The sequence below is a fragment of the Crocodylus siamensis genome, chromosome 14 (genome assembly GCF_052110815.1).
Source record: "Crocodylus siamensis isolate JL-2025a chromosome 14, ASM5211081v1, whole genome shotgun sequence".
In the NCBI taxonomy this organism is placed as follows: domain Eukaryota; kingdom Metazoa; phylum Chordata; order Crocodylia; family Crocodylidae; genus Crocodylus; species Crocodylus siamensis.
This window is the reverse complement of record NC_143408.1, coordinates 5,100,410-5,125,157: the sequence shown is the minus strand read 5'-3', so window position 1 is coordinate 5,125,157 and position 24,748 is coordinate 5,100,410. Positions and strand designations below refer to the sequence as shown.

The window sequence follows — 24,748 nt, the reverse complement described above, 5'->3', positions numbered from 1 at the left end:
CCCAGGGCTGGGGCTGCCTCTTCTCTGGTCTTTGCTTGGGGTCTGCTTATGCCCAGTGATGGGTTGGGGAGCCCTACCTCTGGCTGCTGGACATCTAACCTCTCCCGTAACCCAGCAGGAAGCTGTTGAAGAGATCCAAGCTCTCTACTGCCCATCAGCAACATGCCGTGGTGCAGTTGCTTCCCACAAGGGGCTAAGCCACTAGTGTGCCACAACTCAGTGCACCACAGGGTCCATTAAGCAACAATTGGCTCCTATGAATTAACAGCTGCACAGTCCTTGGAGGGCAAAGGTCTGGCTGGACCATCTCTGAGCCAGGCTTGTGGAGAGGTGTGTGGCTGAGCGAGGGGGTCTAGGCTGCCTCAGCCCCTTGCTGCTGTGAGACCCTCGGGGATGAGTCTGCACCCAGTAAAGCGGAGACCTCATCCCTGTGGAGCTGGTTGAAGCTGGGGTTGAGTCTGGTGCTGCTGGGAGGTGACCCCGCTGAAGCGGTCCAGCCCCAGAGCAGCAGGGGCGTGCAGCAGTGCAGTGTGGCCTAGCGCTGGGGGGACTGCCAGAGCTGGGACCGGTGCTGGAAGGTGCCCTGCCACAAGGCTGAGACAAGCCCTTTGTTAGCACTGGGGGTACCTGCTGCCTTGGCAATAAATATCCTGATGTTTCTGAGGCAGTGAGAGCAGCTGGATCCTGCCAGGCCTGTCCTTGGTGCTGCTTAGAAACAACCCCCCACCCCACCCCCTCCCCTGCGCAGGGCATGGCTGCCAGGCAGTAGTTTCCATAGCTGGCACCGTGGAGGGCAGGTGGGCGCTGCCAGTTCCCTCTGGACAACACAAGCTTGTGGCAGTCTCTCTGGTTGGGGTCTGGGACTTGGGGGCCTGCACATCAGACCCCAAGTGCATCTTCTCAGCCAGTGGAGAATAAAGTGGGGTACAACTCCCCCCACACAGGTGGCCTCTGTCTGCACCGAGCTCATTGCCCCAGCCACCTCGTGGCAAGATGTAGTAATAGGCGCCATCAGCTGCTCCTGCTTTTCATTAGTTTACACCGGTGTATAACACCTGTGTGTCCTCCTGTTCTCCCTCCAGATGGGTGCAAGGACCCCCGCAAGTCCAGAGGGGAGGGGAGGGGGAACAGGCCAGCCCCACACCCTCAAGCACCTCCGTGGAGCACGAAGGGCCCGATGTGCATTGTCCTGCTGGGACACGCGGCTGTTGTCAACCCCTGCCAAAAATCAATCAATCAGCTCCTTACCCCCCGCAGTACATTCCTCTGAGCCCTCACATCCCAAACTCTTCTAAGAGGCGAGACCTGGGTACCCAGTCCCTGGCCCAGCCGTGAGCGGTCAGGGCTGGCAGTGATTCCAGGCAGAGAGGCCAAACGGTGCATTTATTAGCAATGCATGCGAAGGGGCTGGTCTCAGTGAGCCTCAGCCCCAGGGTAGGTGCCCAGCTGGCCCTGGGCGTCATGGGCCTGACCCTCAGCTGGCATCACTCACTGCTTTCCTTGCTCGGGCAGCAGCTGGGCCCATCGAAGGCAATATAGGGACCAGGCAGGAGGCTGGGGTCTAGCTGCAGCATCCCTGCTCCTCCCTGAGTGCTCAAAACCCAGGCAGCCAAATCCTGGCTGGCAGGAGCCTGTGGTCCCTTTGCTCCTGGTGTGCAGCCCCAGTCCTGGGCTCCCCCAACCCTCCTGGGGTCTCACACCATCTAAAGACTTTCTGCTCCCAGGGTCGGGGTTCCCCCTCCTCCCCATCCATCTGCTGCCCCAGCCCCATGCCCCTCCTGCACTCACACAACAGTGCTGCCCTTGTTCTTCGACATTATGCAAAACAGGGCAGGGACAGCTCTGCAATGGGCTGAAACTCAACATGCAAAGACCTGGGCCCAGGCAAATGATCCCCAGCCCAGTCTCTGCCCTGCCTCCACCCCTGCCCTGGCTGCTGAAAAAGGGAATGGGGGTAACCCCAGTGAGGGACACCCACACCCAGGGCTGGGGCTAGTCAGAGCCCACCAAGGATAGGTTGGCAGGGGGAGGGGGAATGCAGCATTTGCCCTCTCCCTGGCACCTGCTAGCCCTGACAGGCCCAGGGCACGTACACACACACTGAGTTCAAGGGAGGGGTGCCAGCTGCCAGACCCCACATACAGCATGCCAGGCTTAAGTCTCAACTGTGATGCATGAAGCAGCAGATGGGGCGGCTTTGCCCTCGAAGCATCCCAATGAGGGGCAGGGGCAGCCGGGGAGAAGGGCTGAGGGGCCTGGGGACTGTGGGGGGGTTGGGCTGGCAGCAGAAGTCGCCATAGCGTCTCAGTCTTGGAGGGTGGCAAGTCGCTTCTGCAGCTTCAGCCTCAGCTCCTCCGACATGTCTGCAAGAGAGGAGGTGCTGCAGGACGGGGTGTCTGTGCCCTTCCCTGGGTACCAGCCTCAGCTCCCCGCCCCACGTCCTGGCTCCTAGCCCCCCGCCCCCCCCCCAGAGAAGAGATGAGAACCCAGGTGCCCTGGCCCCCAGGCTGCAAGCCCTAGGACAGCTGCTGGCCCCAGATGGGTCCCCCTCAGCCCAGAGGCTCTCACCTATGGAGGGGCCAATGGGCACTGCACCCGGGTGGGGGAAGCTGCTGCTGTCCTTCCACGGTTTGGGAGCGACGCTGGGCTTGCTGGGAATTGGTGCCCAGGACCTTCTGCCATCTGGGAAGGGAGAGGGCAGGGGTCAGAGGGGCACACCCACCTGCCGCAAGAGCCACTGCCCTGCTCCGTGCCTCCGTTTCGCCTAGTCTCACGGGGGTCTGGGATGCCGGGGTCCTCACCACAGGGGTCCAGCATGGCTCCCCCTTGTCCTCAGCTCCTGCCCATCCCTCCCAGCTGCTCCCAGTGTGCTGTTCCCCCACCTGCCCCCTCAGCTGGCCTGGTCCTGGGTCTGGAGGGGGCAGAGGAAGGAGGCTGTGGGGCAGGAGAGGGGCCCCAGGCTGGAGCTGGGGTGGGTGAAGGGGTGGGAGAGCCTGGGGAGGGAGTGAGGCAGGTCCAACTCACTGAGGGAGAGCTGTACCTGGCCTGGGGGGGGCTGCTGGCCTGGGCAGGGGGGTCTTTGTCCGAGCTGCCCCCTTCCCAGATCTCCCTTATGGCGCCTGCCTGCCTGTGTGTCCAATGTGCAGGAACAAAAGGGGGGAGACTGGCTGCAGCAGCACTGCCCAGTGCCCCCCACTGCTACCCCCAGCGCTTGGGGCAGAGGGGCCAAGCACAACCTGGGGCCAACCACCCCGGGGTCAGACTCAGTGGCCTGGAGGAGTCGGGGGGCACCAAGCCCCCTGTGGTCTCCCCTCCCCGTGTCTGGCAGCCCCCGTGATCCCTCTGTAGGGGGATGCTCCTCTCCTCTCTCATCAGCAGCCCCCTGCCCCAAGGCATGACCAGGGGGCTTCCCTCCTCCCACCCTGAGCTCTGCCCGGCTGGGGGCAGCTCCTAGAGGACACTTGCATAGGCCCAGGTGCCTTCTCCAGCCCCCATGCAGCGGCTGCAGTGCTGGGCTCCACCTTCACCGAAAGGGTGCTTGGGTGCACCCTTGCCTCTGAAGCCAGAGCCAAGGGCAGCCTTGGGCCTGTGGCAGGCTGACCCCTGGGCTGGGGGTGTGATGTGGCAGTGGGTTAGGCACAGCTGTGAGCATGTCCACGTGGGTGGCACCCCCTCCCCGCCACGCAGTCAGGCAGGGTGCCTGGCTCACTCACCCCTTGATGCCTTCATCTGTTTGATCTCGGCCACTTCTGGAGAAGACAATAGTCTGAACTGGGTGGGGGGTGAACAGAACCGACACTAGCCCCAACCTCCTCCCCGTACCCCACACGCTGGTACGTGGCCCCATCCAGGAACAAAAATCACTTGCCCTGGTAGCTCACGGGGGTTGAGAGAGGCACCACCAGCCCAGGCCCAAGACACCCCCAGGACAGCACCTCACCACGCCGAGGGCTGAGATCCCGTCTAACCTTTGTCATTTACGTAGGTCTCGTCTTCGTCTTCGTCTTCATCTTCGTACACCGAGTCTGGGGCTGGGACAGGAGGCAGAGGCTTTGCCACAGGGTTCTTGAACTGGGGGGGCATCACTGTGCCTCCTTTCACACCTGCTGGGGGAGCAGGGAGGGCACAAAGTTAGCACCATTTAGGGGAATACAATGTGTAATAGGGAGGGGGACCTGCTGCGTGGCTGGCGGGAGGGATCGGGCTCAGCCCAGTGCACAGGTGTTTGGAGAGTGCAAGTGGCGTGCAGGAAGCATATGTGCAGAGGTGAGCTAGACCCAGCACAGCTCATGCCAGGTCTGACAAAGTGTGCGACAGGCAGAGAGGACACAAATGCACCCGCCAATAGTGCCGACAGCCAGTGGGGCACTGCTGCAGAGAAGCTCGCAGCACTGGCTTCCCAGCTGGCAGCAGCAGCCAGGCCAATGTAGGAGGGAAGAGAGCCAAGCGGCCTGCGCGGCTCCACGCCCAGGGGGCACCGAGGCCCTGAGCTGCACGAGTGCTGGTGTTGTGGTCACCTCTGCGAGCTGGGGCATGGGCGCCACGCGGGATGGGGGGCCGAGGCGCTGTCCAGACACTCTCCCCATTCTCCTTGTCGGTGTCCACGAACTCTGCAGAGCAGACAAGAGACAGGAGGGCCGAGATGAGGGCATCGTGCCAGACAGCAGGACAAGCATCTGGACCAGCCCCTGCCCCCACCGCGCAGCGTAGCCAGGCCTCTCCCTCGAGATCTGGGCTGATTTCCAAACTGAGGAAAGGAGCTGAACCTTCACTGGTTTCCCAGGGAGGATCAGGCGGTTTCACCCCAAATCACAGAGAGCCTGGTCCCAAAGCGGCAGGGTTTTGCCCTGTTCTAGGTCTGAGAGCAGGGGGAGAGGGCCTGCCCTTGAGCCACACGACACGTGGGCAGGGCCGAGGGGGCACACACATGTGCAAACCCACCTAACTCCTTGGAGTAATCCTGGTCCAGGCACAGGGGCACCAGCGTGTTCTTGGTGTTGGAGACAAAGTAATTCACCACGTCGGTCAGCGAGGAGCAGTGGTACTGGCGGGGTGGGCAAGAGGAGAGAGCCCGTCACCAGAATGCGCAGAAGGGATTCTCCTGCAACCCGGATGCTTGGGGCCTGGGTCTCAGGGGTAAAAGGAGCCAGGTCCTACCCCACAAAGTGGGTCGGGGGCCCTGCTCCCCAGCTCTGTGCATTGGAAGAGGTTGGTTTGCCAAGGCTGGCACCCTGCCCCTATCCCGCACAAGGCAGGGAAACAGCCCCCTTCACCCTGTTGTTCCCCGTGCCACACTCACCGGCTGCTCCACGTCGAGGATGTAGTCTTGGTCCAGGCAGTTCACTCTGTAGTGCTTGATGAGCGGCGTGCTAGAGACAGTGCACAGGTGAGCAGGCTCCACAACTCAGTGTCACTGCCCCAGGGTCACCAGCATCCTGCCCCAGCCCCCAACATGCTCAGGCCCAGTCACCCTGGGAGGAGGGAATCTCAGCCCCACGCTCCCCACCCAGGGCAGTCCCCCTCCCCTGCATGAGGCCCACACCCTCACCCGTTCAGTATCTGACGTGTGGTCACCGAGATGCTTTTCCCGTCGCCCCCCGGGCGCAGCAGCAGGTTGCCGCAGTCCTGGTTCTTCTCCAGCAGGACCTGGGCCTCCGTCCGGGACACCTTGAAAAAGCACCTGGCAAATGTGGGGCAAAGGAGACAACCCATTAAGTGCCTGGGGGGCACACGGGGCACAACGGGAGCTGGTGGCTTCAGGGATGTGGGTTCGAGCCCTGCTCTGGACTTGTGCTGAATTCCAGCTCCAGTTTGGCTGCAGAGACTGGGCATCTGGGTGTCGGGGCTAGACACAGTAGTGGTCACACGTGGGACCAGGCATGTCACAGCCTGGTGCACAGCTGGCCACAGGAACCAGCCCTGGAGGGCTGGCACAGACCCCTGCTAGCCCAGGGCTCCCAGCCTGGTGCTGGTTCTCTACCGCAGCCCTGCCATGAGGTGTCGGGGATCTGCAGGCTACAGCCCCCACGGCCCCCCACGTCAGCAAGAGACGATGGCTTCTGTGGTGCTGGCCTACATGGGCCGTGGCACTGGCAGGGCTCTCCATCCCTCATATGGGCAATGCAGGGCCTGCACGGCCACAGATGCAGACCCCCCAGCCCACAGCAACCCCCACCGCAGCACACTTACTCCGGCATCTCCTGCTCCATGGGACCCAGGCTGCACAGGGTGGTGCTCTCATAATGGCTAAGCTGAGCCTGTCGCTCCTGCTCCTTGGCAAGGGCTTCAGACATCATGTATAGGTGCCCAGGCAGCAAGGTCAGGTTAGAGGGCACCTTCATCTGCAGGGCAGAGACAACATGCTCCAAGTCCCTCCCAATGCAGCCAAAGCCCCTGATGGCCCCATGCTTGACACCCACTCTCTCTGCCACCCCTGGATCAGTCTCAGGAGGTGCCCAGGGCTGCCATATCCTGTTCCTGCTCAGCCAGCCAGGAGGGCAGGGCTCTAGGTGCCAGGGGGCAGCTGCCTCCCAGGGGTCAAGCTCTCTGCAAAGAGCAGGTTTCATGGGGCTCAGAGGCATCCAGGGTGGAGAGAGGCCAAGCTGGATAACACGCATGTTGGCTGGGCATGTGGGCACGTGTGCATGGAGTGTGTGGCTGCAGAGGGGGTGAAGGGAGGGGCATGCAGCAGGTGTGCAAAGAGCATGCATGCATGCATAGAGGGGCTGTGCAAAGGGCATGGGCTCTGCCAGCAGAAGGGCACATGAGGCTGGATCCGGCACGACCATGGGGCCGCCACACCTGGCAGGGGGTGCCTGGGGCCCTACCTCCATGATGGTAAGGATGAATCCTTTCCACATCTCCCGGGACTCCAGGTTCTCAGCCTGAAAAACAACCACATCTCTGAGGACAGAGCCAGCAAGCACCAGCCACATACCTCGGGTCTGGCCTTGCCCAGCCAGGACAGGGCAGCTGTGGGGGCTGCACAGGGCAGCGGCAGGAGGAGACGCACCTTCAGCTTCACCTCCTGGCCCAGCAGCTTCAGGCTGAGCCCCAGGCTCTCCTCACCACCCCAGGAGCTGCTCTGGGCACCAGCATCTGTCAGGGACATGAAGCCATCCAGGTCTATCTTCTCCACGGGCTGCAAAGGAAGCATGGCTCCAGTGAGGCCCAGGCACCAGCCCTGGAGGAGCTGCCTGCCTGGTGCCCCTAGGACAGGGTGGGAGCGATGCCCCCACCTTGGTGCTGGATTCCCATCCAGCCCAGGACAGGGCTGACAAGTGTGTGGGGTCTCAGGCCAATGCCACACCCCTGCCACCGGCACGGAGCAGTCCCCTTGCTGTCTTCCCAGCCACGAGGCTGAGGGGTCAACGGGCCTCTTGTCCATGGAGGGAGCAACCCCCAACTCCAGCCTATGGACTGGGACTATTTTTGAGACCGAAGGGGTGCACATCCTCCAAGACTCAGCTGCTTTCCATGGGCAAACCCTAGCCCCCGTGTGAGGGACCCTCCCAGGACTGGGCTGGAGACACCAGAGGAACATGGAGCCAATCCAGAGAGGTGCTGAGAGCCCTCAGCTCTGTGTCCCCAGCAGAACCGGTCCCTTCCGCTTGTTCCCCATCAGCGGCTTCCCCAGCTTGGGCGCGGGGGCCGTTGTTGGGGGTGCCCGGCTCCCACTTACCTGTGCATCCCGAGCATTGTGGTAGAAGTGCAGCGTGCGCCCCCGTAGCCCGGTCCAGTACCGCTTGTAGACCTGACGGCAAAGCACAGGGGTGTGAGAGCCTGGTACCGAGCCCCCCGGCAGTCACCCAGCCCACCGGCATGGAAAATGGCTCCTTAGATGTGCTCCTGGCCCATGGGCTCTTGCTCAGGGTTGGCCCGCAGCCCCGGGTCTCCAGGGCATCTGCGGAAGAGAGGTGTCGTCCTCCACCTCCTGCCCCTGGCCCAGCCCTGCTTTCTGCTACCCCCACTCCTGCCTGGGGGCACCTGGGTCTCTCTGGGGGCTACTGTGCTGGCACCATCTCCAGGTGGGAGCTCAGGGGCAGGAGCAGTGGGATGAGGCCTGCTGTGCCCCCTGGGACTGAGACACCGGGAGGGGCTGGTTCCCTGGCTCCATGCAGCAGCTCCCAGACGGAGGCAGCTCTGAGCCCCACGGGGAGGTGGGGCAGCTATCATAGCCCAGCCACGGGCACGTGCGGGGAGGGGATGGGGGGGAGGAATGAAGGGTTTAATTGTTCTTGGCCTGCTGGCAACAGCTGAATGTTGTGACCCAAAATACAGGCCCTGCCGCACTGCCCCTTGCACCGCTGGGCACCCAGCTCCCTCACGCCAGGAGCATGTAGACTTGGGCTCTAAGATGGCATGACCATGCCATGACAGCTGCCCCCTGCCTGGCTGCATGCATACGAACACCATGCTTGTTCTGGGGCTGAATCCTCCAGGAGCCGGTCACATGCCCTGGGGCATCGCACGTACCAACACACCCAAGCGGATGCTGCGCTTCTCCAGTGTCCTGGACACGCACGAGTCTGACACCCTGGTCTGACTATCTGGAGGGCGGGGGGAGAGGGAAACGCGAGGTCTCAGCTAGATGCTGCCACTGGTTTGATGTGTGCCCTGGGCAAGTCACTACCTGCCTTGGGCCTGAGTTTTCCCATCTGCAAGATGGAGCTAAAGCTGCCTCACCCCTCTGCCAGCCCCTGGGAGATGCAAGGGGGCAGGAGGGGGATGCTGTGTATAAGCTCTGCATAATTAGCATGCAATTAACAGGGGCCCTGGGCAGGAGCTGCCCACCCCAGCCCTCCGGGGACACACAGACACCTCCCTTTTGCTCCCATCTCCCCCAGGCACAGCCATGGCCCCTGCCTGGCAGGGCTCACGCCTAGGGGTGAAGGCAAACAGAAACCTCATTTTTATTCAAGCCCCAGCCTGCTTCCCCCAGACACCTGCAGGGGAATCTCGGACCCCCAGCCAGGCACAGAGCACCACCCCCACCCCACCAGCCAGCCAGAGCAGGGTTAGGGACACCGCCTAGCCCGGGCCAACACACAGGTGCCTTTATGGGCACCGCGTTCCCCTGTTTACCCAGAGCATTTCCATCTCCAGGGCTGTCAGACCAGGGCCCAACTGCATCAAGCCCCGACCCGGGGATCTCGGAGCGCATCGGGGAGACCCCAAGAGAGCGGGGAGTCGGGCAAAGCAGGGCATTGAGGGCACCAGGGACGTTGGCCTTCGAGGTACATGGGGAAGGGACCCCAGGCCCCCGCCGGGGCAGCACAGCCCACAGGGATCTCTCCGGTCGAACATGGGCTGAAGGAGCGTGAAGACCTGGGCAACGTGCAGCGGTCTCACTGTGGATTTAACCTGACCCAGATAAAGGGACAGGGGTGGGCAGATGCTTTCATACCCAGCTGAACAGACCAGGGGCAGCAGACTGGGGACAAGCACAAGCTGGGTCCGGTCAGTGCCCGCCCAGCCCCACGAGCCCTTTGCAAGCCGAGCCCGAGCAACTTCCTCTAAACAAACCTGGGAAGCAAGATCGAGCTGCGAGGACAGGGAGGCCCCAGCAAGCCATCCCAACCAGGGGGGCACCGAGTCCCGGGCAGGGGCTGTGTGTGCCTCACAGCAAGCACCTCCAGGGGTGGATTCGTGCCCCGTGGAGAGGCAAATTCAGCCCTGGGTAGGTCTGGCCCAATACGCTGCAGGCTCGGGGCCAGCGCCCGGGAGGAGGGGGGGGCCTGGGCTCTGGCTGCTCCCAGCCCTGGCACGCGCTTCGGGGGTCTCGCCATGCAAGCAGAGGGCATGACATGGGGGTGCTCAGGGAGACACCAGGTCTACAGCCAAAGCATTGCCAGCCCCGGCAGGGACAGCCCTACCTTGTCGCGGGGTCCCTTCTTCTCCAGGAAGCTCTCGTAGTAGTGCGGGGGCAAGCTCTGCTTGGGCTTTAAGGTCCGTGGCACCCGCAGCGGCTGGGCCATGGTGCCCAGTGTGTAAACAGGGCACAGGGCAGATCCACAGAGCCCAGGACCAGGAAGCGACGCATAAATGCACCAGGCCCTCCCATCGCTCACCTGATTGGGCCCAGGTGAGGGCCAGGGAGCACAAACAACTCCCTGCCTCCACCCTCCACCCCGGGGCAGGCGGGTGTCGCCTCCCCCAGCGCTGGGGTGCTCCCCCTCCTACCCCCTGGGCCCCCTTCCTCCGGGGAGGGCCAAGGTCTCCCCATGCTCAATTTACTGAGCACGGCCCCCGCTGCGTTCAGTTTTGGCCGGGACAGGAGCCAGGCCCGCCTCTGAGGGCCGCAGGGCAGGGGCCGTCTGTCCTGCAGTGCCCTGGCAGCTGCATCCGTGCCAGCCCCGGTGCCAGCGGTTCCTTCCAGCTGGGGGGTTCGCCACAGCCCCCAGGGCACCCGCAGGGCTAGCACCAACTGCTCCTGCGGCGCCCGGGCCAGTGTCGCTGCTCCCGGGCAGTGCACGGTGCTGTACGCTCTCAAGACAGGCCGCGGGAGCTGGCAGGGAAAGCGGGGCGCACGGGGGAGCAAAGGAGCCAGGGCGGCCTGGCCCCGGCTTCACCACAAGGCAGCCGCGCCGGCCCGGAAGAGCAGGCGGTCCCCGGCCAGCGCAAGACCCAGGGCCAGCTGGTCCCAGAGGCTGCAGGACCCCTGCCCCGGCCGGCGGGGGCTGGCATTTGGGGACGCTCCCTGGCTCCAGCTCCGCCGGGCCAGCTGCCTTGCACTTTACTCCCTGACCCCTCCGCCCGCTGAACGCCACGCGCGTGCGGCCGGGGCCGGTGGCGGGGGCACCCCGCACGGGGCGGCTCCCGCCAGGAACGAGGAACTCGGCGGGGCCGCGAGCCGGAGCCGCGCCAAGGCCAGGGCGCGGGCCGCGCCTCGCCTCCTGGCACCCGGCCCCGCCGCCAGCCGCCTGCCGCCGGCGGGAGGCCTCGAGGGCCGGGCCCGGCGCGCTCTGCCCCGTGGGTGCAGCCAGCAGGGCGGCCCCCCGCTGCTCCGGGACAAGAGCGGGCCCGATCCTGCCCGCAGGGCACGGGGGTGCCGGGGTGGCGCTCCCCGTCAGCGCGCCCGCGGCGTGGGGAAACTGAGGCACGGCGCGGTGGAACACGGGCGGGGCGGGGCGGGGCCAAGGCGGCCGCCCCGTCACGTGCCGGCCGGGGGAGGAGCGAGGGGCCGGCGCGGCCATGGCAGGTACCGGGCCGGGCTCGAACCCGCGGCGGCCCGGGCGGGGTGGGGGCAGCGGCGGCGGGCAGCCGCCAGGGGGCGCCGGGCGGCGGGAGGGGCGCGGCGGGCGCTGAGGCGTGTCGCGCCCCCGGGCAGGCCTGGACACGGCGTCGCCCGGCGGGGACGAGTGCCTGGAGGAGGACGAGGAGGAGCTGGAGGCCGGGCTGGACGACGCGGAGCCGGAGCCGGGACCGGGGCCGGGGCCGGGGCCGGACGGGGCGGGCAAGGCGGCGGGCGGCGGGCGCGGGTGCCTCCTGACGCGCCGCGGCATCACCCTGCGCGTGCTGCTCAAGGACGGCCTCATCGAGCCCGGCGCGGCGCTGCTGTCCATCTACTACCTGGTGAGGGCGCCCCGCCGCGGGCGGCACCCCACGGGCCGCGGGGGGGCGGGTCCCCGCCCCGCCCCGCCCCGCCCTGCCACGGAGCCGCTTCCCTCCCCGCCGCCAGGGGAAGAAGTTCCTGGGGGACCTGCTGCCCGACGGGAAGATCACGTGGCAGGAGACGGGGCAGGTGTTCAACTCGCCCAGCGCCTGGGCCACCTACTGCAAGAAGCTGGTGAACCCGGCCAAGAAGTCGGGCTGCGGCTGGGCCTCCGTCAAGTACAAGGGGCAGAAGCTGGACCAGTACAAGGCCGCCTGGCTCAGGAAGCACCAGCCCAACGCACCTGCGGCCGAGGAGGTGAGCGGGGCAGGCCGCGGCCGGTGCTGCAAGCCGCATGGGGCTTGTGCCCGTTGGCCTGGCTCCCTGGAGCGGTGACCACCAGGACCTGCAGCGCGGCAGGGCTCCCACTTGGATCTCTGGGCTCTGCCCTGCTCGGAGCCCTGCGCCGCCCATCGAGAGAGACGCCGTCCCTTGCCCGCGGCCCCCAGGCAGCAGGGGCTCGGCCACCCCCAGAGCTGGAGCCTGGACTCCTCTTGCCGGCAGCTTCAGGCCGGGGGCTCCCTTGCCGGCTGGCCCTGGTCTGTCCCCAGCAACACTTTGGCAGGTGCCTGGTTCTTGAGAGGCCAGCCCTGTACTCACAAATGTGATTCAGTTTCCCCGCATGGCCCTGAGATCCAGCTCCTGGCACAGGGTTTCACCTGTGCCATGCCGTGACCTGGTCTGCAGAGGGTGCTGGTGGGTTGGTGCCCCTGCGCCCCCCAGGCAGAGGCCTGGCATCAGGCCGGTCCCTGCTTCTCTTTCCCTCCCTGCCCTGCAGAGCCTGGTGAGCGAAGGGGAGGAGGAGGAGCTGGCCGAGGAGGAGGAGGAGGACACCAGGGAAGGGAAGGCCCCCCTGGCAGAGCCAGCGCTGGGCAAGAGGCTGGAGGAGAAGAGCAAGAAGCAGCCGAGCAAGGGCCTGGTGGAGCAGCAGAGCGTGGGCAGCGTGGGGTTAAGTCCCCGCAGCGCCCTGCTGCCCGGTATGTGGAGCTAGTGGAGGGGGCCTGCAGGGTTGGAGCAGATACTGGTGCCCTGGCGCAGAGGCCGACGTCCCCCCTCCTGGCCCAGCGGTGGGGACCCTGGCACTGCAGGGAGTAGGCACCAACCTCTTTGTCCTTCCAGAGAACGGGCCGCAGGGGAAGAGGCTGGAGGCCAAGACCCGCACCCCCGTCCGCTACTGTACACTGGGCACCCGGGACTCGGCTAGGTACAGCCCCCTGCCCCTGGGAGCAGAGCAGAGCTGTCCCCACACCCTCCTGGCTGAGTCCTGCCTCTGCCTCCCTGCTCCAGCGCCCCTGGCACAGGAGGTGCTGCCCACCACGCCTGTGCTGGCGCCCCTGGAGCTTGAGCCCCGGGATGGGGGTGATGTTTTGGGGCAGCGGCCAACGGGTCTGCGCTGCGTTCCAGGAACCCCCACACGCTGGTGGAGGTGACGTCCTTCACGGCCATCAACAAGTTCCAGCCATTCAACGTGGCCATCTCCAGCAACGTGCTGCTGCTGCTGGTACGTGCCAGGGACTGTGCCCAGGCCCAGCTGTCTTGGGGAGACATGTCAGATGGGGGTAGCTCCGCTGGGGGGGCAGGGTCAGCCTGGTTTGGATGGGAGGAGGAGAGGGGCTGCCTTGGTTTGATGCTGTCCTGCTTCTGTCCTAGGACTTCCACAGCCACCTGACACGGAGCGAGGTGGTCGGCTACCTGGGTGGCCGGTGGGACACCAATACCCAGCGTAGGTACCGGCTGGGCTAGGGGCACCTCATGGGCAATTAGCGGCTCCAGCCCTGTGGTGGCTGGGGGCTGCTACCCCCTGGCTCTGCCCTGGAAGCCTAGCGGAGCTGAGCCGCTGTGTCTCCTTGCAGTGCTAACAGTGTTGCGCGCCTTCCCATGCCGGACGCGCCTCGGGGACACTGACTCGGCAGCAGCCGTGGAGGAGGAGGTAACCACGGGATGTGGGGGCTGCCTTGCCCTGTGCCCTCTGCAGCCTGGGGACGCAGGAGCCCTGGGTCTGGATTGCAACCCTAGTACTGTGCCACATTGACCACGGTGCTGCCAGCAGCTCCAGCGCAGCTGAGATGTTAGGCTGGGACTCCACAGCTGTCCCCAGGCTGGTTGGAGGCAGGGGTGGAGGGTGTGCCCTGTGGTAGCAGTGTCATTCCTGAGCCTGGGCTCAGCGGGAGCAGCTTGGTGCTGCTGGCAGAGGCCGTGGCCGTCTCATAAGCCCAGCACTGCCAGTGCTGTGGGGTCGGCGCCGCCCAGCCAGGTCCTGGTCCTGAGCAGCTGAGCCGAGAGGACCTGGGGCCCCTGTAATGGCCTCTCCCTCTTCTCGGTGCCTGCCCTCAGATCTGCCAGAACCTCTTCCTGCGCGGGCTTTCGCTGGTGGGCTGGTACCACAGCCACCCCTTCAGCCACGCCCTGCCCTCGCTGCAGGACATCGATGCCCAGATGGACTACCAACTCAAGCTGCAGGGCAGCAACAACAGCTTCCAGCCCTGCCTGGCACTTATCTGTGGTAAGGGCTGGGCACAGATACGGCTGGGGCTCAGAGACCCGCTGGGGCAGGGCATGAACCCTTCACCCCTGGAAACCAGCCTGTGGGCCAGGGCCCCTGGCTGCAGGGAAAGCAAGTGGAGCCTGCTTGCTGCAGTTAGAAGCACCTCCCTGAGCAGGGAGCTGGAGTTCATGCCCCAAACGCCAGGCTGGTTAGACCCTTCCCCTCCACATCCTTCTGCTCTCCCTGCAGGCCCATACTATCATAGCAACCCAGGTGCGGAGTCTAAGATCTCACCTTTCTGGGTTATGCCACCTCCTGAGGTAAGTGCCCAGAGACCATGGCCATGAAGGCTGAACTGGCCCTGGGGTCCTCCTGTTGGCTCTAGGCCCCTCCCTGGGGGACCCACCATAGCCCGGGCTGGTGCCCTTGGAGGAGTCAGGGCAGCCTCCTCCAGCTCCAAGGGCCAAGGCATTGCCATGAACTGGCTCCCACGGAGTAGAGCACAGGTGGAGGCTGTGGTGGGGCTGGCAGACCCTGTGCTGGGGGGAGCTGTCTGTTCCCTCCTCACCCTGGGATGAGCCCAGCAGGGACACAGCCACACAAAAGCTTTTTGCTGATGCTTGGATGCAAGTGACCCAGGGAAGCCCCGCAGGTTCCCCAGTGCGATTGCCCCGCGGTGCCCTTCACTCTTAGCCATGGTGTCACACTGAAACCAGAGAGCCCAGCTCCCAGCTTCACACTGACACCCCAGATGGGAACGGCTCACTTCCTCCTCTCTCCCGTCATTTAGCAACGGCCCAATGACTACGGCATCCCCATGGAGGTGGAGGTCACCTATGTGCAGGATGGGTTCCTGACCAATGACGTCCTACAGGAGATGGTGAGTCCCATGCTACCGGGGGAGGGACAGGTTGGTGAAGGAACAGCTTCTGTGCCCCCAGCAAAGGGACCAGCAAGGTTGGGGAGTCCTGAGGCTGACTTGGGATTAAGACAGTGCCTCTGCCCCACCCTCCCAGTTCCTCTGGCCTATGCCTCCCCATACTCCAGCAACTGGGGTGTAGGGGTTTCGGGCTTGGGCTTGGTGGGAGAAAGATGGCTCAAGGACAAGCATCCCCCCTTGGCTGCTGCAGATGCTGCTGGTGGAGTTCTACAAAGGGGCCCCCGACCTGGTGAAGTTCCAGGACCTGTGGAGCCAGGACCAGACCTATCTGGACAAACTAAAGGTAAGAGTGTGGGCTGCTGCACAGGGGCTGCAGCCTGCCAGGGACGAGGCTCAGATGAGTCTCTTCCACCTGGTTTCGTAGACCTGCTGCAAGATAGGATAGCTGCGGCCATGGTAAAGCATCAGCATCTCTTAGGCTAGCAGGACCTGGGTTTCTTTAACACAGCCAGGCTCTCTGCATGGTCTGAAGTAGCCCATGCAACTTGTAGGTAGCACATGGGAAAGTTGGACTGGAAGGGACCTCAGGAGGTCACATCTAGTCCTACCCCCTGCTCAAGGTATGATCATCCCTGAGCAAACCGTGGAGGCCATTGGTTTATGCTGGGCCCTAGGTATAGACCTTCCTCCAGTCCACACCCATACATCCCTGAAGGTTAGCACCTGAGGACTGATAGCAAGGTGGAAATCTGGTGCCTGCAGTTCTACTTTTATTGCTGCCAGCCCTGGATAAAACCCCCCAGGGCTGGGGCTGGGAGCTCAGCAAAGGCGTGTTTCTGCCACAGGGCTCCCTCGCCTCCCGGACCCCCAAGGACCAGGGCTTTGCCCATGTCCTGGAGCAGATCTACAGCCTCCTCCAGCACAGCGGCTGAGCCAGGCAGGAGCTGATGGCAGACTGGTGCCTTCACTTATGTGGAACCTGGCCTGATGCCCTGAGCAAGCAGTACAGCAGCCCCTGCATGGGGGATGTAGCTCATCAGAGCCTGAGTGACTCATTAGGAAGCTTGTTAGTGGAAAGCCCAGGTCCAGGCCCTGCTGGTGACTGAGGGCATGGAGGGGAGAGACCCTCACTAAAGCCCTGGCTGCTTTTCCCAAAGGGGCCGGTGCCTGCCCAGCACGCAGCCCAGTGCCAGGGTGCATGTGGACAGCTGCTCTGGTGCCTTGGCAGTGCTGGTAGTGTAGCAGGGCGGGTTGCGGAGGAGCCTCTCTCTGGCTGTAAGTTATTGTGGACGTGGTAGTTGATTAAAGAGAAGCAATCTAGTGCCCTGGTGTGACGGCTGTTCTGTGGGCAGGGCCAAAGGGCACGTGGCTGGGGCCAGTCCCTACTCCATCTGCAGCCACAGCACATGGCCTCTCAGCCAAGCAAACAAATTGCTCCATCTCTGCCCATGTCCCAGGAGTGGAGCCTCCCTGCAGGCACTTTCTTGGTGCTGGTGTCTGCAGCCTCCGTCACCCAAGGATGCATCTGCTGGAAGGTGACACCATCAGTGCCAAGGGTGCTTGCCCACCTTCCCTGTCCTCAATTGCAGGGTCTGCCTTGCTCCCCTAAGCCTCAGCTCCTGCCAACTGCTACAGCTGAGTGACGAGGAGGCAGGAGGCACCCCTGCACACTCCCCACTGCCCTCCCTGCTAAGCAGGTGACTGCCCCCTCCCCATGCCCTGGCTGCAAGGCCCCTCCCCGCTGCTCAAGAAGAGGGCAAATGCTTTAGAAAGAAGAAAACCCCATTTAATACTTTTATTGAGCGATTACAAGTCCAGAGTTGTGACCTTTCCCCTTAAAACAAGGAAATGCCATTACAAAAAGAGACCTAATAAATTGTCCTGACTAAACACAGACTCACTCAACCCAAGTGAGCCTACGCCAGAGCTCAGAGATGCACCGGGGCCAGGCCACTGGGTTGGGAGAGGGAGGAGTCCTGACCTCCGCATCAGTGTCAGTGTGTGCGACAGCTCTGCTGCGAGGAACAGGCAGGACAGAGTTCCCTCCCTCCAACCATCTAGAGGGGGCTGGGTCCTGTCCCCACTGCCTCCCTGAGAGCAGGATCAGGCCCCAGGGGCACGAAGGGCTGTAGGGGCAGGGAGCCTGTGACTGGAAGCATGAGCCTGCTCTGGCCCCAGCCCCAGCTGTGAGTCATGGCGGTGACAGCGATCGATGGGAAGAATAAACATACACATGCACGGTTAAAAGTGTTAAAAAGGTTCTTGGTGTATACGTAACAAGAGACTGAGCAGATAGGGGCAGGAAGCACCCAGGCACGAGCCACGTGCGCAAATACAGGCTGGTGCCTCGGCCTGGCAGGGAGGACTGCCACGAAAATAAATACACAGGTGCTGAAGCAAGGCCCGGGTGGTGGTGAGCTGGAGCAGCTGCTGGGACAGCCCAGGTGGTGCCGATCCTGTGCTAGGCACAGTAGACAGGAGGGGAAGCCCAGGCTGGGCACAGCATGGCTTTCAAGGTCACTGCACCACCCCGGCTGCGTCAGCAGCAGGGAGAGCCACCTTGCTTTGGCTCCCTCACAGCAAATGGGCTCAAGGAAAGGAAGGGCTGTGTTCTGCAGGATGGGATTTAGGACTCAGCTCTACCCACGCAGGCAAGTCCAGTCCCTCCCTGCAAGGGGGGGTGGAAAAAGAGTGCAGTCAATGCCAGAGCAGCTGAACTTCCACCTCTGCTGGTGAGATAGGATCCCCTGTCCAGAGCCTCTCCTGGCTTCCAGGCACTTTGGAGAAGCAGGTCAGCTATAGGAGCTATGGATGACCCTCAGGGGTTGAATTTATCCTATTGCCAGCAACAGGATGGGTGCCCAGAGAGGAGCACCTTAGATAGGGAAGGGCAGGAGGCTGCTCCCAGCTCCAGACCCTGGTGGAACCACCTCATTCTGTACGTGGTCAGTTCTTGGGGCCAGGAGCACTGGCTTCTGCCACCATGACCCGGCTCTCTCCGCATTGGACTAGAGCTGGTGGCACCAGGCAGGGAAGCAAAAGGGAAAAGGACCACTACTAAACACGTGACACAAGAGGAGAGAGGTCCTTGTCCCACGCAACCTTCACACACAAGAAACGAAGAAACAGGACCAGTTTAGAGGCCTATGAACCTAGCAAGTAGGCGGCTTCTTGCATTGCACCTAGGGGCTCTCTGAAGGACAAGGAGTTCCTGATGCTCAAAAGAGCTGGGAAAGGCACATAAGGATTAGACTGGAGACCGCCAAACAGCTCCAGAGGAGCCCAGGGTGAGCTCTGGCTGGGCTGCATGGAGATTTCCAGAGCTTCATAAGTGGGCAAGGAGAACGTCTGAATGTGAAGTGACACAGGGAGGGAGACGAGGGCATCCTGGACAGGTCAGTGGTGCACGGTCTAAACAGCTACTTCAGCGCAACCCGCTCGTCGGATGGCGCCTTAGCTATGGTTGGCCTCAGCTACATGGGGATGATCCCATGCCAAAGACAGTGCCAGATCCGGTGGTAGAGACCTTCCCAGAGGAACCAATTCAACTCTACCCACCTGAAAGAGCCACAGAGTTTCAGGGCATGAGCATAAAGCAGCTCAGGAAGAGATTATGGTCAGATGCTGGCCACAGAGGAGGAGGGCATGGAGAGGGGCACAGAGGCCTGGCACAAACGTGAAGGGGAAGTAACCTCGGAGCGGCTTAGTGTTTTCATGCTGCTTCATAGCGTCTCTCTGATCCCTCCTTCCGTGGGGCTCTTTCCTTGTCCAGGAAGGGGGCAGCAGAAGATGGAAGGAAGCCATTCCCCTGCCCAGCAGCATGAAGGAAGTGTGTCCCACAGTGCTGGAACAGACATGAACCTTGGGCACATAAACAGTGCCTGACCTCTGCCCCCTCCCCAGGAACTCGTTTGCTGGTAGTGTTCAACAGGAGCCTGCTCGACCCAAGCTGCAGCTGGTACTGCAAGTCCTTGCTACTTTGCCAGCCTCCTTCACAGTGCGGGGCTGGTGGCCAAACCCTCTCCCATGGCAGACCGGAGGTGCCAACACCCTGCTGGTCCCCCGCCCTGCGCCAACACAGTCTACCCCCTCCCACGTTCATCTGTGGGCAGAGTGCAGGCCCCTCTCTCCCCTGCAGACAGGAGTGACAAGGACAAACCTGGCAGGGCTTAAAGTACTGAGCTGAAGCACCAGAAGAGCAGTTCAGAGGGGGCCACCCAGCCCTTGTGGCTTGTTCCCTGCTCATCACCTGACACCAAGTTGGCTCTACCGTGCTCTCATGCCCCCGCCCCGGAAGAGGACTAGTGTCGAGATGCGGATGGAGCCCGGTGCCCCTCTCCCTGGCGGTGCATGACATGGGGGGGCGGGAGGGAAAGGGGGGAGGCAGTTTCACTGAGGTAGCGGAACCAGCACTTCCACATAGTTGAGCGGGAAGAACCCGGATTGACCGTTGATCATGCCCTCGTACCAGTTTTCATCGATCTGGTTGGTCAGCGTGATGATGTCGCCCTCCTTGAAGCCTAGCTCGCCGTCGTTTTCGGGTTCAAAGTCATAGAGTGCCTTGCAGCAGGGCTGGTCCAGGTGAGCTGGGGGGAGACAGGGCAGAATGAGGCTGGCACCTGGATCATGGCAGCTCATGTGGACCCAGACACTTCAAACAGCCTTTCCCAGGGCCCCCTGGTCACCACCGCTCTCCTTGCAATCCTCCTCTACTGGGCAGAGGGTGGGAGCTCTGACTGGTGGTCCATGGCAGAGGCGAGATCCCAGGGCAATGCCAGCCCAGCAGGTCCATTTCCTGCCAGGCAGAATAGTCTCTTCCTGTACAGCTCTGGTTTTAAGAGCCTGGCCGAGTGCACTGCCCCAGGTTTGCCTTTTCAGTCTATTACAACAACTCCCTGATGAGTGTTCAAGCCACTCTACAGCCTACGGACCGTCCCCACCAGCTTGCTGGCTTCTCTGCCCTCCTGCTCCAGGCATCTGTTTTATGGCTTTCCTCAAAACTCAGCCCCCACCACACCCCCCTAATCCAGCCCTGCTGGTTGCTCTCTCAACTCCATCCAGTTAATAAAAAAAGGTAGCTAGACTCCAGCCAAGTGAAAGTTAGCTGCAGGCAGAAAAATGCAATAAAAACAAGGCTGTTTCCCTTAAATCAGAAAGGAAAGAAAGTTTTTCACTCTTGCTCAGAGGGGAAAAAATGTAAGTTTTCTAGTAGGGAGGTGCAACCTTCTACCAAACGGCCAGGGAGGATGTCTGGAGCACGTGGGCAGAAGCCAGAGGAGTGCCAGTTACCTCCTTGAACACCAGCCCAGGGTAGCAGGGGAAGGGGCAGCCTCTTAACCTGGCCTGAGGGCTGTGCAATGCTGCAGCAGCTCCTAGAGGACTTCAGACCATTTTTAGAGTCATCAGCAGAAGGAGCCTTGGCAATGAGCCAGATCAGTAATAGATGGGGACATTAAGGCACAAGGTCACGAAGCTTCCTCTGGTAAAAGGAAACCCAGGGCACCTGGGGCATTTCACAGTGGGTTTAAGTCAGTGTGTTGGCCACAGGCTGGGATCCAGGTCTTCAAAGCACTTGCCTCTTTACCTGCACCCTGGCCTTTTACTCCAGATGCTTTTCAGGACTGGCCTGGATGTAACCTTAAGTGACTATTCAGGGATCTGCCTGCAAGGTCCATTAACTGTCCAGGGCTGCCTGTTGCATGAGCCTAAGCAACCCAGCCTGTGGAATTGGAGGGGAACAACTGCAGCCCTAGGCAGGTTTCCAGGCTCTGTGGCTGCGGCTCCACCCAGCATTGCTCTGGAGCTGGTCAGGCTGATGGAGGCATGAGATGCTTTTCTAAAGGGCTGGGGACAGAGTTTCTGATGAAGCTTCCAGAGGAAAGGAGTAACCCAAGGCTGGAGAAGGATGTGGGAAATCTTACAAGCAGCAGCATCAGGAGGTCCACCTTTCACAAGACTTCCCAAATGAACCCTGCCGCTTCCCAGCTCCAAAGATTCCCCACCACCAAGTGAGCTGCTGGCCTGAGGAACCAGCATCCAAGCCAAGCCCAACACCTGAGAACACGCAGCAGGAAGCACGGCACAACCCCGTGCCAAGTCTCCCTGACCTGGGCTCTGCAATGACATTCCTCCCACAAACTTACTCTCTGGAGCTCTATTTTGACATAACCTAGCCCACAACTCCCAAAACCGAATGCAGTCCAACCCCATCTCCCGCCTGCTCAATCCATGCACCCATGTTCAAGAACCACTCCGGCATTTCCAAGCAGACCCCTCTCCTGCCCGAACCAAGCATAAGAACCTGCTCTCTTTCCTCCCTGGAACAGATCCACTGATCTGCAGTGTCCTACCCCAAACTCACCACAGCTCCTCAAGAGGGAACCACTCCAGTTCTCCACTGCTCTCTTCTGTTCAGAGATTAGGCTACAAACCCTGCACAGTATGTCCAAGCATTATTGGCTCTGTCACCAGCTCTGGGCTGCGCTGCTGTGACTACAAAAGCCCAGAGGTGCAAAAGGAAAAGAAGGGGTGGAAGCTGGATGTGCCATTTGTAACAGTAACAGGTTGTCACCAAAGGAGCTTCTCATTTCCTTTGTGGTCAGAGACTTGCATGGGCAAGGCAGAATATCCATGTGTATAGGTTACATCATCCAAATGCCTTCACCACATGTATCTGGTGCAGGAAACTCTCAGTATTTAGCCTATAAATCGAATCACACATGGGTCCAAACCTTCTCTACAGCTACAGCCAAGCCGTCCATGTCAGGTGCTAGAGGGGCAAGAATCAGCTCAGATTTTTATTGCTGAACAAAGCACAGCAAACTTTGGCTGACAAAGTGTTAGTGACTCCAAACGGCAGCTAGCGTGTGGAAGGAGAGAGCAGAGTGAGAGCCACGTAGCATGCGGTGGGGGGGAACTCACAAATATTCCTGCTTGGGATCCGGGATGGCTTGTCAGATCGGAAAGAGGAGGAAGCTGCTTCCAAATAAAAAGAAAGAGACATGCTTAAAAACAACATTGCAAGGAAATCCCTTGGTCACCCCCAGAGGAGAGAGCAGTTAGAAGTGTGGGGTGGGAGAGGGAGGGGATCCTACACGCTGGGTTTGGCAGAGGGGCTGGAATGCAACATGCAGGGGATGGAGGGAGGGAAAAAGCGCCCCCCCATTCCTATCTGCCACTCTGAAACAACTACCAGCCTGCCACAGGGCACTGCCCGAGCCTGGGCACTGCCTGCTGGACCCAAGGGCTGTGATGGCAGAAGGCCCCAGCTTCAAAGCATCTCTGCTACCTTTGGGCTGTCTGAGGCACATGCAGCAGAGGAACCCTTTCATCTGCCAGGTACAGCAAATCCCCTCCATCCCTTTGAGGGCTGCTGCTTGCCAGACCAGTGACCACAAGGGCAGCACACACCGGACCTCATTACCTGAAACTTTGGGGGCAGGATTGCAAGCGAAGCCCCCGTTGGACTGGTCGGTCTCTCCAAAGTCATACGTCTCTCTGGGCTTAGGTTTATACTCCCGCTTGGGGCGTGATGAGGCCTCTCTCATTCTGGAGAAGCAACAGAAACGTTAAGTCATGCAGTGTCTGTGCACGATCCACAACGCCAGGAGGAACAGCAGATCACCTGCACCCCCCGCCCCAGAATCAGTGGGAGCCTTTTCATTGGCCAGCGGGAAGCAAATTCAACCTGCGTGGCAGTAAGGGGCCTGGATCTTGGCTCTGACTTGGAAGGAACCTGTTCGAACCCATTTGTAATGTAGGTCATTGGGAAGTGGGACCTCACCAGCTGACTACGGCCAAGGCTATGGTGGAAGCCACCTCTCCCTCGCATCATGTGTCACTCCCGCGATTTTAGCTGAAAGAACCAAAATATCCTCTATGGCAGACTCAATGCAGAGCTAAGTCTCCACCATTCTCACTTCAGATACAGACGTCTCTGTCCTGTGTTGATCCCACACGGTTAGACACCATGGCTTATACCCCCTGCATCTCCCTCCTCCTGCGGCTGCATCAGGCTGTGCTGCCAACAGGTCAAAGGACATGAGAAAGACAATTGGAAATGGAGAAGCAAGTGCACAGGGAGGCACCTTGATTTGGACACAGCCAGACCCCAAGCACCTGGCTGTTCTCTCCAGCCAACTCAGCACTTCCTTTGGGACCCGTTTTAGACAGAGGACAAAATCACAGCCGTTTTGCAGTGGGGAGGAGAGCCAGGATGGCCAAAAGGCTGTACCTTACCCATCTCTGGGGCTGACCCACATGTCCTGGACATGCCATGTGAGAAAATACAGTCCCGTCCCATAGATGGAGTTACAGAGCTCCCTATCCACATCGGAGCAAGTACCCAGAGGGTCCACAAGAGGCTGGGTTGGACACACACGTTACTACTAGTTGTGAATCCATTTGACAAGGCTTTTGCCTACTGTCAAAGGGGTGCAACTTGAACAGCTGGGCTCATGGTCCCACAGCAGTTTACACAGCTCTCCCCATCTGCCCTGCTTCTACATCTGTCTCGATAGGCAGGCCAGTCTGGCAGGAGCTTTGGTTGCATGGCCCAGGTGAAATCAGATATGGGCACCCTGGATCTATTTTCATCACCTTCCCCCCCAAGCAGAGGTCTGCTTCTGCCTCACAGAAGCCCTCCTAGGTCCGCACGGACAGCGAGCCTGTGTGCCCCACACTCGTGCTCTCTGCAGTCCCCGACTCTCTGGCCGGCAGGGGCCGCTGCTGCAGCAGCCTGTGTTCTCCAGTTTCTACAATCCTTCCAACTCTGGCCCAGGTTTAATTTAAACCAGAGCCTGTGTTTGCTTGTCGATTCCCATCCATGACAGAGGAACGAGCACAGAGCAGTGTTAGCAAGCCACCCAGAGAACAGGAAACTGCTCTATTGACACCAGGAACACATATGCTGAAAAGAGGACAGGGCCAGGCATAACCTGAAGGCCCCCATCTCCCCATGATGGAGCTTGGAGGAGGTGGCAGAGCAGCAGGAAGAGGGAAAAAGTCAGTCATGGACATTACATGAGCCTGTCCTCCAGCAATTTTAACAGCAGTTCAACGGGGCTGGGCATCTTGGCATCAACCTTGGCCTGCTCAGACATCCCCCAGAGGGTGAATGGTGAAGGGGGCCCAGCAGGCAGCTCAGCAAGGCTCTAGGGTTTTAGCTCCTATGCACGGCACAGGAAATACTAGGCCACCTCAAAGCACTGCCTTATTTTAACACATGGGGAAACTGAGGCGTGTACTGGGATACAAATTGTCCAGCATCACCCTGAAGGCCAGTGGCAGTAACAGCCTCACACCCAAGTCCCAGTCTGCCCAGTGAGCAACAGGTAATCCAGCTATCAGTCATAACACAAGAGAATTGTTAAGCTGCATCCAGGGTCTCTCCCCACGGCAGGACAGGGCAGTTCTTTGCAGCACAGGACCTGGGCCCAGTCTAAGCAATGTGAGAACTGGGACTTCCCTTAACTCACCTGAGAGCCTCCCACAGCTCAGCACCCCATACCACCAGTGAGCCATTTCCCCTTCCCATAGACTTGAGCCTGGGTTTAACTCCATCCCATTTCCTTTGGAGCAGCTCTGATCCCTCTCCCCTTGGCGTTTGCCTGCTTTCTCAAACTGGGGACAGCCCTGGCCCTGGTAAGTGCTGACCAGAGCGGTAGTGATCTAGCCCTTTCATTTGCTTTGTGAGTCAGTCTCTCCAGTGGAGGAACAGCCCAGTCAGCGT

The 24,748-nt window shown here is 61.3% G+C and overlaps 3 protein-coding genes across 6 annotated transcripts in view; 1 reads left to right on the top strand and 2 right to left on the bottom strand.

The window, feature by feature from the left end:
* Positions 1 to 1,364: 1,364 nt before the first annotated feature.
* STAP2 (signal transducing adaptor family member 2) lies at positions 1,365 to 10,431 on the bottom strand. Of its 3 annotated transcripts, none has more exons than XM_090028036.1 (13): positions 8,476 to 10,431; positions 7,682 to 7,753; positions 7,013 to 7,141; positions 6,828 to 6,884; positions 6,190 to 6,341; positions 5,549 to 5,680; positions 5,300 to 5,369; positions 4,942 to 5,044; positions 4,518 to 4,610; positions 3,969 to 4,106; positions 3,714 to 3,749; positions 2,569 to 2,682; positions 1,365 to 2,363 (listed from the first exon to the last, which is right to left on the bottom strand). In XM_090028036.1, exons 3-13 carry the CDS (start codon positions 7,109 to 7,111, stop codon positions 2,305 to 2,307), a joined length of 1,053 nt encoding a protein of 350 aa, XP_089884162.1. In that variant the 5' UTR covers positions 7,112 to 7,141; positions 7,682 to 7,753; positions 8,476 to 10,431; the 3' UTR covers positions 1,365 to 2,304. The 3 variants fall into 3 exon arrangements, with proteins under 3 accessions (XP_089884162.1, XP_089884160.1, XP_089884161.1); XM_090028034.1 differs by having other exon boundaries at positions 9,876 to 10,431; XM_090028035.1 differs by having other exon boundaries at positions 3,969 to 4,103; positions 9,876 to 10,431.
* A 645-nt stretch (positions 10,432 to 11,076) lies between these two features.
* On the top strand, positions 11,077 to 16,340 carry MPND (MPN domain containing). Its single transcript, XM_090028033.1, has 13 exons — positions 11,077 to 11,200; positions 11,330 to 11,574; positions 11,681 to 11,911; positions 12,432 to 12,630; positions 12,773 to 12,857; positions 13,058 to 13,154; positions 13,304 to 13,376; positions 13,507 to 13,583; positions 13,988 to 14,156; positions 14,388 to 14,458; positions 14,929 to 15,018; positions 15,269 to 15,361; positions 15,864 to 16,340. Exons 1-13 carry the CDS (start codon positions 11,194 to 11,196, stop codon positions 15,948 to 15,950), a joined length of 1,524 nt encoding a protein of 507 aa, XP_089884159.1. The 5' UTR covers positions 11,077 to 11,193; the 3' UTR covers positions 15,951 to 16,340.
* A 442-nt stretch (positions 16,341 to 16,782) lies between these two features.
* Positions 16,783 to 24,748, bottom strand: part of SH3GL1 (SH3 domain containing GRB2 like 1, endophilin A2) — a 38,266-nt gene continuing 30,300 nt past the window's right edge. The window contains exons 8-10 of one of the 2 annotated variants that reach the window (XM_090028037.1): positions 22,442 to 22,566; positions 21,940 to 21,993; positions 16,783 to 19,604 (exon numbers count right to left, since the gene is read on the bottom strand). In XM_090028037.1, the coding sequence (XP_089884163.1) occupies positions 19,408 to 19,604; positions 21,940 to 21,993; positions 22,442 to 22,566 (376 nt within the window). In that variant the 3' untranslated portion in view covers positions 16,783 to 19,407. The remainder of the gene's footprint in view (positions 19,605 to 21,939; positions 21,994 to 22,441; positions 22,567 to 24,748) is intronic. The other variant, XM_090028038.1, reaches the window with a different exon arrangement.

What these genes read in the sequence shown, in the direction of transcription:
- STAP2 (XM_090028034.1), bottom strand. Translation starts at nt 9,977, where the DNA reads ATGGCCCAGCCGCTGCGGGTGCCACGGACCTTAAAGCCCAAGCAGAGC. An exon ending in ACAATGCTCGGGATGCACAG is followed by an intron (nt 7,142 to 7,681) that starts GTAAGTGGGAGC and finishes CTTCCTTTGCAG; the next exon opens with CCCGTGGAGAAGATAGACCT. An exon ending in GCCAGGAGGTGAAGCTGAAG is followed by an intron (nt 6,885 to 7,012) that starts GTGCGTCTCCTC and finishes GTTGTTTTTCAG; the next exon opens with GCTGAGAACCTGGAGTCCCG.
- MPND (XM_090028033.1), top strand. An exon ending in CCGCAGCGCCCTGCTGCCCG is followed by an intron (nt 12,631 to 12,772) that starts GTATGTGGAGCT and finishes TTGTCCTTCCAG; the next exon opens with AGAACGGGCCGCAGGGGAAG. An exon ending in GGGTTATGCCACCTCCTGAG is followed by an intron (nt 14,459 to 14,928) that starts GTAAGTGCCCAG and finishes CCCGTCATTTAG; the next exon opens with CAACGGCCCAATGACTACGG.